The sequence below is a fragment of the Chiloscyllium plagiosum genome, chromosome 23 (genome assembly GCF_004010195.1).
Source record: "Chiloscyllium plagiosum isolate BGI_BamShark_2017 chromosome 23, ASM401019v2, whole genome shotgun sequence".
Classification (NCBI taxonomy): domain Eukaryota; kingdom Metazoa; phylum Chordata; class Chondrichthyes; order Orectolobiformes; family Hemiscylliidae; genus Chiloscyllium; species Chiloscyllium plagiosum.
The window spans coordinates 27347852-27360419 of NC_057732.1; the positions used below are offsets into that span (position 1 = coordinate 27347852).

The 12568-nt window shown below is 39.9% G+C and overlaps 1 protein-coding gene across 4 annotated transcripts in view; it reads right to left on the bottom strand.

The window, feature by feature from the left end:
• LOC122561499 (protein monoglycylase TTLL8-like) overlaps positions 1–12568 on the bottom strand; it is an 82949-nt gene that overhangs the window by 62002 nt on the left and 8379 nt on the right. Inside the window, exons 2-4 of one of the 4 annotated variants that reach the window (XM_043713243.1) lie at positions 8856–8903; positions 3411–3537; positions 2219–2308 (exon numbers count right to left, since the gene is read on the bottom strand). In XM_043713243.1, the coding sequence (XP_043569178.1) occupies positions 2219–2308; positions 3411–3537; positions 8856–8900 (262 nt within the window). In that variant the 5' untranslated portion in view covers positions 8901–8903. Of the gene's footprint in view, positions 1–1159; positions 1338–2218; positions 2309–3410; positions 3538–8855; positions 8904–12568 lie in introns of those variants that run through there. The other 3 variants (XM_043713244.1, XM_043713248.1, XM_043713249.1) reach the window with 3 other exon arrangements.

Sequence of the window (12568 nt, forward strand, 5' to 3'; positions counted from 1 at the left end):
AAGTGTTTGGAGGGTTATGGGTCAGGTGCTAGTAGGTGGGACTAGATTGCATTGGGATATCTGGTCAGCATGGACAAGTTGGATTGAAGGGTCTGTTTCCAGGCTATCCATTTCTATGACTGTAATCTGCTCTGCTGTTCAATCATGGCTGATAAGTTTCTCAACTCCATTTTCCTGCTTTCTCCATGTAACGCTTGATCCCTTGGTAATCAAGAACCTATCTTCCTCAGTCTTAAATATACTCAATGATATGGCATCCACAGCCTTCTATGGCAGTGAATTCCATACATTCACCACTCGCTGGCTGAAGAGGTTTCTCCTTTATCTCTGTTCTGAAAGGTCTTTCCTTTACTCTAAGGCTGTGCCTTGTGCCCTAGTCCCTCCTACCAATGGAAACATCTTCCCAACATCCACTCTGTCCAGGCCATTCAGTATTATGTAAGTTTCAATTAGATCCCCCTCATCCTTCTAAACATTATCAAGTATAGACTGAGACCTCAAATGTTCCTCATACGTTAAGCTTTTCATTCCTGGGAACATTCTTGTGAACCTCATCTGAACACACTCCAGGACCAGTACATCCTTCATGAGATATGGGGCCTACTGCACAATATTCCAAATGTGGTCTGACTAGAGCCTTATACGGCTTCAGAAGTACATCCCTGCTTTTATATTCAAGTTGTCTCAAAATAAATGCCATGATTGCATTTGGCGTCCCAACTACCGAGTCAATCTGCAAGTATACCTTGAGAGAATCCTGGACTAGAACTCTAAAGTCTCTTTGCACTTCTGAATTTTCTCCCCATTCAGAAAACAGTTCACGCCTCTATTCTTCCTACCAAAGTGCATAACCTCACATTTTCCCACATTGTACTCCATTTGCCATTTCTTTGCCCACTCTCCTAACCTGTTCAAATCCTTCTGCAACCTCCCTGCCTCCTCAGTGCTACATGTCCCTCTACCTATCTTTGTATCGTCTGCAAACTTAGCCAGAATGCACTCAGGCTCTTTATCTACATCATTAATGTATAAAGTGAAAAGTTGTGGTCCCAACACTGAACCTTGTGAAACATCACTTGTCACTTGTGCTCAATCTGGCAGCATCTATGCAGAATGAAACAGAATTAACATTTTGAATCATTGGCTTTGAAACATTTACTCTTTCTTTCTTTAGAGATGCTGCCAGATCTGCTGATTTTCTCCAATGCTTACTGCTTTAATCTCTGATTCTTTCATTACCAATACTGGACATGTCCTTTCCCAACAGCACTGTGGTATACAATTGAATGCCACTAGTTGCAGGAGTCCTCAGCATTAACTCCAGAGCCTGTGAAGTCTCACAACTTCAGTTCAAACAGACAAGGAAAACTTCCTACTGATTACCATCTATGGTCCATTGTCAGCTGATCAACTACTCCACTGTGTTGAACATGGATTGGAAGAAGCATTAAGGGCAATAAAGACACAGAATGACACTGGGCAGAGGTCATAAATGTTTCCAGGTTGGCTGAGTTGGTCCTGAGAGAAGCAACACCAGGAATCAATTGACTTGATCGCAGCCTCACCAATTACCATGCATCTGTCCATGGAAACATTAGGAGGCAGGGCTTGTTGTGATGAAATCCCATCTTCACATTAAGGGCACTCTGCATCAAATGGTCTAATTCTGCTCCAAACAGTTATGTTCATATGTCTGTCAGCATGTTGTATGACGCTATCACCATGCGAAATAAGATAGATCTAGAATCGACCAAGCAGCACAAAATTGGGCATCTTGGAGGCATTGTGGGGCATCAGCAGCAGAACAGTACTCCCAACACAATTTCTAACCTCTTACCTGACCAGTCAATGATTATCTCAAACAAGTGAGATTCCAACAACCTCCCTTTGACATTCAACAATATTTCCCCACCGTCAAAACCACAACTGAATGGAAACTTAATATAACCTGCCATAATAATACAATGACAATGTCAGTTAGCAGCAGAGTAATCTGTGGTGATAACTCATCTCCTAACTTCCCAAAATTTGTCTACCATTTATAAAACACAATCAACTATAGTGTGATGAAATACTCTCAAATTGCCCAAATGACTGTATCACTGAGGACATAATGACAAAAAAACTGACATTTCACCAATTATATATTAAGTCGCTTATTAAAAAAAAAGCTGTAGGCTCTAATGAGATTTGTTATGGACTTTTCCTTGCCACCTACCTGCTTGATTGACCTGATTAATATTTTCATTCCTTGTTAGTTGCTTTGTAGCCCACATCCTGATGTTCTGGCGATTCAAGTCCGAGTCAACTATGAAAGTCAGGTTAATTTAGGAGTTATTTAGCAAACATATCTGAAATGTGCAATATTCCATTGTCGAGAAAATTTCTAATCAATAGCCTTAGACAAAATTACAAAAGTCCACAAAGATTCTAATTTGCACTTTGAAACCTCCTCTCACCTGTACCAGGCAGATAGGCCAACAGCCTGTGTGTTTTTACCCACGTGGAAATTGCATTACAAGAGTTCTAGTGCATCAATAAGGCAGCTGAAGAGCCCACACCTAGTAGCTGAAGTACCTGACCCTATCTTTCACATGAATCTTCCATTGCTAGTTACCATTGTCATACAAGAGACAGGGGAGCATGGTGGCTCAGTGATTAGCACTGCTGCCTCACAGCATCAGTGACGCAGGTTCAATTCTAGCCTTAGATGACTATTGAGTAAAGTTTGTACATTCTCCCTGTGTCTTTGTCAGTTTCATCTGGGTGCTCTGGTTTCCTTCCACAGTCCAAAGACATGCAGGTAAGATAGATTCCCCTGTGCTAAATTGTGCAGGGTGGGTGGATTAGCTGTGGGAAATGTAGGGTTATGGGGGGGGAGGGGGCATCCTTTTTGGAGTGAGATGTGGAATTGATAGGCTGAATGGTCTGCTTCCACACTGTAGGGACTCAATGTTGGAAATCAGCATTATAACTAAAGGGTAAATCAGATCAATTTAGTGTAAACCAACACTTTACATTGTGACGTTAGCCTTCAAATAGAGAATAGTTTTTTGTTGTAAGTATGATTATTAAATTGTAAAACCTTAAAACAGTTGCCAGTATATTAAGATGTTTACCTCTGAATATTTGAACTGAGCCAGACCCTATGACAGATTTGACGAGAATTATGGAAAACTTGAAACTAAATCTTGAAACTTAACCAAATATTGACTTGATTTCCAAAAATTCCTTCAATGAAAGTGAGGGTAAAAAATTGAAGTGACTAATAATTAGGGGAAGGGGGACAGGCTCAAAGAGAACAGGAACCAAGGAATCAGGGAAGCAATGTTCAAATCCTTCCTTTGTTCTCCACTTCCTTCAAGTGCTTAAATGTTGAATTTGTCTGATTTGAAATTCATTCACAATACCTTCATTGTCTCCACTTTTGAGCTCCACTTCTTTTGGTATTACAAATATCCTCTCTGCCCAGCCCCTCCTCCTTAGGCTAGCTCTAATTACTGGATAGTTGCCAATGATTGTAAAAATTTTCTTTTCCTGTGAAAAATCCAGAGGGAAAGACATACGTTAGGACAGTGCCTTAACGTTTCTCTCAACGGATGTAAAGTAAAATTATTACTGCCCCAAGACCTATGTGCCCAATTAAGATGTAATCCATACAAATCTTAACAGGATAGAAGCTTAGATTTTCTTTTACAGAAGGTAGAAGAGTGCTAAGTGAAATTATTCACTAACACTGATCCTGGTTTAATTTCCTTAGTCAACATCATTAATTCTGGTGAGCTCCAAAGATTATAAAGATACTTCACTCAGAACTTGTCTGTTTGAGGACCAGAAGTAGCATGCTGCTTGGTACTCTGAAGAGTCTGTAACAACTTAAAAGAAGCTACAGTATGAGGTTTCATTTTGGTAAAAGGGCATAAACTTCAGAATCTGGAAATATCATTGAGGGCAGGGCACAGTTCCTAGATTAGTAAATACCAATTTGGGGATGTTTTGCAGGAATTAGGGGACAAAATAAGAGCACCATTTAGAATGGATAGAGGGCTCCAAGCACACAATGTAAACCAACAAAAGAGAAAGGGGATCAGTGCCATTACCACAATGCAGCACAGGATCACTCAATGCGAATAAATGTTTAATGATTTTGCCAAGTCAACCAAGGTAAAATAATAAACTATATTTTCCAAGTGTGCAGTAAGCCTACAACCAGCTTAACTGATTTAATACAACTGCATAACTTACCACCAATACCTACAAGATGGCAGGGTGCCTACACTCACTCAGAATGTTCACCTGTTTAGTATTTCCTCAAAAACATAGAGATAGTTATGATCAAATGTGCAGACCAGACCAGTTCTGGTAACAAATCAAAAAGGAGACTGGAGGCAGAATAGAGAAGTCACTGGCTGATTTCTGGTATCAGAACTTGTAAATGAGATAGAAAAACATCTTCTGTGGAAAGTGGTTTAATAAGTATTTCCTAACACAATATATGGTTAACACATAATGGGGTAATTGAGATGTAAAGGCCAGACTCATGCAAGAAACAAATAGATGATATATTGGAAATGTGAATAGATAAAACAGTCTTTCTGATCCATAATTGCTTCGTGAACTATAAGATTCAAATAATCTGCTAACACATAGTCTTATATGATCCTGCAACAATCCAATCATTTGTGATTCTCAAGCTGAATTTTTCCACTATCATGGGGATAGAGTTGGAGGCATAGGATATCAGGAAAATAGGGATGAGTTGTGTTAGGGCAGCATTCCAACCTCTTAGGGTGATTTCTCAGCTTTGGATCTAGATTGGCTGGCCACTTCACAAAGTCAGGCAGCTAATTAGAGACTTGAAGGCCCCATTCGGGATTGTTTTGCAATGGCACCGAAGAAGCAAACCCCCAAGATGTGCAAAGGCTGCTAAGTCAATCCAGGTGACAGTTTATTGCAGGAAGGTGGCCATCAATGTCAGAGACTTCTTACCCAACTGATGGAGCCACATGAATGAACGTCATCTACTGTTTCCATCACCACTCCTAGGAAGACTTTTCTCCTGCACATATTTGATAAGTCTAATGTAGGCAACCTAATGCACCTCAGCTATTGGCGTGTCCTTGCACTTGCCTGCCCGCTGTGACAATGTCTATCTCTCTCAGTGGGATTGCTAGTTTAAAACCAATGCAAGCCCTTTGACTTAACATCCAGCCTCAGGAACCAGTGTGCTGTCCTAATACAAGGGTGCGCTTGGGCCATAGGATGTGTCACTGGGCACTGGTGACATGGACTGGCTTAGAAACACCAAATGAGTGCAATGTCAAATTCCAAAGTCCACCAGAATATCACCCCTTAGATTCAAATTCTCTTGATTCCCCCACCGCCACCAGATAATACAATACACATAACATGTGGCTGCCTCTGTCTTTGGAAAGTACCTGCATATGCAGTCTTGGCAGTGATGCATGTCAGATCACTAAGTTCCTAAATTTTCAGAACACTAATGCAGAGACAGTGGCCATTGCGGTAAACAAAACGCTTCATTTTATGTCATGCTCCACATCACAGCCAGCTTCAGGCAGTGAGTGAGCTGGGAAGATTGGGGACTGCCAAGAAAATTAAAGTGGAATTTAATCCCTTTCAATTACTTTATAGCTCAATGACATATTCTACTGGCAACGCGCCAAATATTGCTGGGTTGCCAGGAGGTGCTTAATACAATTGCAGCCTTTCTTTCCATCCAGAGAAAACTAAACAGAAAATAAATCAACTCAAGTCATTCAACAATTACTTCCTTGAACACCAATCAAATTCCTCTCCATGAACAGAGTCATCCTGCTCTTCAGGCTGGAATATATTACCACCTACATCATGACCTTTTATTTCCCACTACTATCTTTGATGTGGCACCTTATCAATGCCTTTTGGAAATCTATGTACAACACATCCACTTTATCAACAGCATCAGTAAACTAATTTGTCTCTTTGACAAAACCATGTTGGGTCTTCCTGATTACCTTGGACTTATCTATGTGCCAGGTTACAAGGTTTTTATAAATAGCTTCTATGATTTTCGTGATGACAGATTTAAGCTAACTGGCCAGTAGTTTCCTGCTTTCTGCCTCCCTCCCTTTTTGAATACTATTGGCTACTTTACAAACTAAAGGAACCTTCCCTGAATCTAATGAGTTCCCTAGCTACTTACTTTAAGACCTTAAGGTGGCTTGCTGACTCATAGATCCAACAATTTACTCAGTACTACTTACCTGGTAATTGGAATATTCTTGAGTTCCTCCCTCCCTTTCTATTTCTGATTTACAGCTACTTCTGGCATGCTACTTTTGAAGGCTGATGCACAATATTGTCTGCCATCTCTTTATCTGCCATTATTAATTCCCCAGACATATTTTCAATAGGACCAATACTTAGCCTCTTAACTCTTTTGAAATGTCTGAAGAAGCTTTTCCTGTTTTAATATTTATGACAGTAGGCAACGTAAATTTGTGAGCTTTAAATATAAAATACAATTAGGTTGTTTCACAACATTTCTCTGCAAACCTTGTATGATTTAGTCTGACAGCAGGAATCTCAAAATGTTGGCAAATAAGAAATTTACAATTCACTTGCTGCTACTTCTGTAGGTTTATAAATTGGGTAAGATTATAGATTCAAGCTCCTGAGCTCTTCAATTTGTCACTGAACTCAATAGTTGATGCAAGTAGTCTATACCTTGATTGCTGTCTCTGCCAGAGTTTTAACCAATTTTGACTTCTGCTCATTTGCTGATTTTCTTACATTTTCTGTCAAAAGAAATATTTAATAAACTGAATGTAACTTCCTGAACTAAAACATTAACATTGAGGTAGACCAACAATAATCTGTAGAACTTTACTTTCATAAAGAGGTGCATAATCCTGAAGCAATGTACTACTCATTTAGTTTACCCTATAAAAATGCCGTAGCATTCCCCCTTGGAAACAAAATCTACTTAAACGAATGCATAGTACTTCCAATAAAGCAATTATTTCAATTGCGATTCCAGAAGAACTTTCAAATGAAGCCAGCCAGGCTGTTTGTCAGTGAGGATATCAACATGCAAAACAGAAAATGGGGCAGCAAATGTATCTCCAGTAAGCACAGTGTTCCCACAGCTGATCTTCTGAGGAGTTTTAATTAGCTGATGATAGGATTTCTGCCCACCATTGTCAGAAATCCTGCCTCAGATAGATACTTTGGATGACAGTTCTGTTAGTCCCAGCAGTAGCCAGACTTGGGATTACAAGCAATTCTCAAATTCTAAGGCAGCACTTCCTTGACAAACCTTTACAAACTGTGACCTCAGTTTAAGGCTTATAAATGGTGCAATTTTGGGGATAGGAGAAATTGAAGAGCAGGTGCTCATATTTTGGTCCAACTGTTTTGAAGACCTCCTTGGAGCCTTGGTTCACTCTCAGGAGTGTCCCACAGAATTCCTGGTCAACCGTGACTATTGATGCTTTTGAGCTTGTGATCCAAAATGATCTTCCGGTGACCCAGTAGGTTACTCCTGTTCCGAGGGTTGCAATTTACACTTCCTTGCCAGTTGGTTTGAAGGCGGGTAGGGTGTGGCTTGTGCACACCTACCTGAGTGAGGTTTTACTAGGTGCAGTGAAGGTGACAGGTGACCTGCTTATACACTTGAGGGCCTCATACTGCCCTGCAGGATTTTACCCATGGCAAGGAGAAGCCCTTGCCAAACAGGAAGCCTAGAAGCACTAGCCTTGCAAATTAGTGTAAGGCAAGAGGGGAACCTCCAACTTTGAACTTCTAATTGTAGATGTGTGAATGTCAGAACGTTCAGCCAATATATTTAAAATGAATGAACAGTGCTAGCCTCTAACCCAGACTAAACTTTGTTAGCGGTCTTCATGGAGGTACAACATATCAAAGCATTAATGATTCTCCCACCTTCCACCATAGCACGTGTGGAAGATTTGCAAAAACCCAGGAGAAACAGCATAAATGACTGTTAATTGTTGTTGCGGGACTTCTACAGATCTTTCAGCAAAGTCACATGATGAGCAGGAAAACCACCACAGAAATACAATGTGCACCTTTTCAAACAATAGTACTCTGGGAAAGCTGGATGTTTGAAAGAAAGGAAACAACATTCAAGCAAGTTTGTGGATACTTATCAATTGTTGATGTGAATCTTAAGTGTCATTTATTTTGTAGTATGAGATATTAGTCTGAAAAATGTTACCTCTTATAAAATGGGGAATATTTCATTTTTATTGTGACCATTAGGCGAGTCTGGATACAGATTGGTGTAATAGCAATAAGAGTTGAATGCGACTACAGAATCTAATCTTAATCTCCACGTTGCTGGTCCTGAACTGTTCCCAAATAGTTACTAGAGTCAATTCTAAACCCAGTGGACTGGAACTGAATCAACTACTTCACAAAATTGCTTTTCATGAATTCCATTTCTTCATTCACAACTTTAAAAATTTAACATTCTGAACTTCAAGTCAACCACTGCTTATTTGATAAAGTCAGACAGAAAGATTATGCCTCACAAATAGTGCCAAAATTTCAATGTTATGAACGAAATAGAGATGTGAATAAATAAATCAGTATTTTTTTTAATCTGTTTAGATTTTATAGGTTTCAAGTGAGTTCTGCATTCTATCTGAGAGCAGATTCCTCACCCTTATTTCCCCATAAAGTGCTACATTTTCTGTAAGATAGTTAAATCAATGAATTAACTCAAGATGCAACAGGATGTGGAAAGGTAGAAAATATTTTCTTATTCCTATAATCTCATGTGGATGTTCTTTAAATAAAACTGAAGTTGCAAGTAATGAGTACTGTACCTTCAATACTCCGGATGAAGAAAGTGATTGTATTTGATTGCTCATCACCTGCAGAGAAACATGTATCAGGACATAATGAACAAGTGGTAGCTCAGAAACAAAAAGAGATATCTATTCTCTACAACTAAGAAAACATGTCATCCAAGATGTCAACTGGAGAAAATTGGCAAATTGATAAATTAACTGTCCTAATTCCATTCAGAGTTGAAGTCTGACTCATTTGTCTTTTGATTGTGCAATTCACTGTTTTTCTTTTTGAGTATAGTTACTTGACTGTTAGTTTTGCCAGGAAATAGTTGACGTTCAACTCTATCATTGTACCCTCTTAGAACGTGAGCACAAAATTTCAGCCAACACTCCAGCACAGCACTGAGAGAGTACTGCACTGGTATAGTCATTCAGATGACATGCTGAACTGAGGTCCTCATTCCATGCTCCAGCAGATGGTAAATTCCACTGCATTGTTTGAAATGTTCCACTCTCAACAAAGATCATAAAAAATGTATTAAACAGTCATTTATCATAAACCCACATCTGAATGTTGCTGCATGCAAATTGGCTGCTGTGCTTGTGTTTGACTATTGTGATGGGAACCTTGGCCAGGTGGATCCCATTGACTATGGTTCCAATCACTACAACAACATTGCAAAAGCAATTACAATTCAAAGGGCTACACAAAACATGTTTTAAGACTTATGTACAATGTTAGATCACAAGAGCATCAGCTTCTCCTAAACAAACTTCAACCATTTGTAAAGAACACCATGTGTTTAATGATATTCAGAAACTGTGGGTCACAATGTCACATAATCTTACTGTTAAGGTGCCTCATAAAGAAAAGTTTCTCATTCTCTTTTTTTTTCACATTGCTTCCCTTCTCTTGTTTTCTGCACTTACTTTTAAAAAGACTGCTTAAAAATTAAGGTCTCATGGAATATAACGACCAGTGTTAACTTGGATTAAAAAAATCAAATCGGCCGAAGGACAGAAAATAGCAAGTGGTGGCAAATGTTTTTTTTCAGACTGGAGGATGGGAGGTAGTGGCATTGCCCAAGGGTAGTGAAAGGTCCACATCGTTTTCCAATATATGTAAATTACATAGAAATAGGAATAAAGGTCAAAATTTCAAAATTTGCACATAAAACCAGGCTTTGAAATATGGTAAACATTGACGTGATACCAATCAATTGTGACAAGTCTTCCAGCTAGGTCAGCAGAATGGACAGACAAGTGACAGATGGAATTCATACAGAGAATAAAGAGGTTCTGTATTTTGGCTATTGTTAAAGGCAGAGGCAATATAGACTTAATGATACAATTCTATAGAGTATCCAGCAAGAGGTGGACCTAAGAATTGTGTGTCTAAGTCTTTAAGGTTTGTGGGACATATTGAGAGAGTAGTTATCAAAACAGACAAATTATTTGGTGTGATAAACAAAGACATATATTACAAAAGTTTGGAAGTTATGCTGAAGCTTTACAAAGCTCCGGTTAGGTCACAATTTGTGTGTGGAGTCTACTTCTGCTCACCACACTTCGGGAGGTTGTGGGAATGCTTGAGAAGGTGTGAAAGAGTGGTTCCAGGGAGTTTAGCTACATAGCGAGGTTGATTCAGCTGGGGCTGTTCTCTTTGTGGAACTTTATTGCTGGAACAGCACAGCAGGTCAGGCAGCATCCAGGGAACAGGAGATTCGACGTTTCGGGCACAGGCCCTTCTTCGGCCTGTGCCCGAAACGTCGAATCTCCTGTTCCCTGGATGCTGCCTGACCTGCTGTGCTGTTCCAGCAATAAAGTTTCAACTTTGATCTCCAGCATCTGCAGACCTCACTTTCTCCTGTTCTCTTTGTGGCAAAGCAGATTGAAGGGAGATTTGACAGATGTGTACATGATAGGTTTAGGTAAGGGAAACAGAGAAAAATGTTCTTATCTGCTGATTGTACAAGTACCAGGTGACATACACTCAAGGTTTTGTGTAAGAGATACAGGGAGATGTAGCAAAGAACATTTTTAAGCAGCAAAGACTGGAACTCATTGCTTATAAGGGTAAGTGATGCTGAATTATTTCAGAAGGAAACCGGATTGGTACTTGAGGGTAATAAACATGCAGAGCTCTGGAAATATAGTGAAATAGTTGGACTGACTAGGCTCCCCTACAGAAAGCTGGCATGATCTTGATTAGTCAAAAAGCCTATGTTTTCTGTGTTAATTTCCCCATTCTTTACACACTCCAATTGTAAAAAGTTCCATTAACTCTGATGCAAAGAAGGAAGGCTTTACAACAAAACAAATTTGATTGACAATCCTACCCATAAGAAAATGATCTGCCTAATCTCAGTGCTATCCTTAGTTAATTGCAAGGAAAGTAATCAATTGAAATTGTACCCTGATGGTTTATCAATATTTGAGATTGTAATCCTGGGGATCTTTAAAAAAACATTCAGTACCTGGAGTCAGTGAAAATGATGTCTTCTATCCAAATTGGGAGATGATGGACTGAGTCCAGAGTGCAGTTCACTTCAGAATTTGGTAATATCTGTTGCAATTTTCAATGCCAATTCATAACTGGCAGTCCCTTCCACAGTTAGCACAAAAAGGTAGCATTGGATTCTCTTTTCTGTCATCTGATCAGTGCATTTTCCCTCTGTTTTTATCCTTGACTACTTGTTTCCAGGCGCGCCAGTCAACAGTGAGGACTTTCTGTGTATCAACTCAAATCTTGGTCATCGTGAGATCTCACTTGCAGACTTCTTTGTGTGACAAATGTGGGCAACCTATTGGTCTTCTGTCAATAGGAAACTTCTCATTCCGCACATCTTTGGGGATGCAGGCCTCAACCATTCAGCTCTAATAACCTCAATCTGACTCAAAAGGGCAAACACACTGGAGTTCCCTGCAGTGCAGTACTTCCAGTTTCAGCATTCTGTCTATGGATGCCCAATATATATCTGAGACAGTGCAGATGGAAGCTGTTCAGCTGCTTTTCTTGGCTTTCATAAATTAGTTCTCCCTGTATCACTGCTATAAAGGAGGGTGCTGAGAACACAAGCCTGGTACACACAAAGTTTTGAATTTTTCGATAGTGTGCCGTTGATCCACACAGATTCTCTATTTTTATCAGGTATTTGCAGCTCTCGCAATCCTGCTACTGACTTCAGCATCTAAAAGGATAGTTAGCTGAAAATTGTTGAGCCAAGATGCGTGAAGGTGTTGCTTTGTTTTGTTTTGTTGTAAAGCCACCCTTCTTTGGAGAATGGGGAAATTAACACAGAAAAGGAGAAATTATAACCACACAAAATGGAGGCTAATTGGCCAATCAAGACCACATCCAGAGTGACAATGTTGATGGAAAGTGAAGTCACTATACCCCAGTTGACAACTTTGACCTTCCTGACACAGATTGTCAGTCCAAACATCTTGCAGGCCCGAGAGAATCTATCTACAAGTTAGGTAAAAACAAGGACTGCAGATGCTGGAGTCTAGATTAGAGCGGTGCTGGAAAAGCACAACAGGTCAGACAGCATCCAAGGAGCAGGAAAATCGTTTCGGGCAAAAGCCCTTTATCAGGAATAACGGCAGAGTGCCTGCAGAGTGGAGAGATAAATGAGAGGGGGGGGGGGGGGGGGAGAAAGTAGCATAGAGTACAATAGGTGAATGGGGAGGGGGATGGGGATGGAGGTGATAGGTCAGAGAGGAGGGTGGGGGAAGGTAGCAAA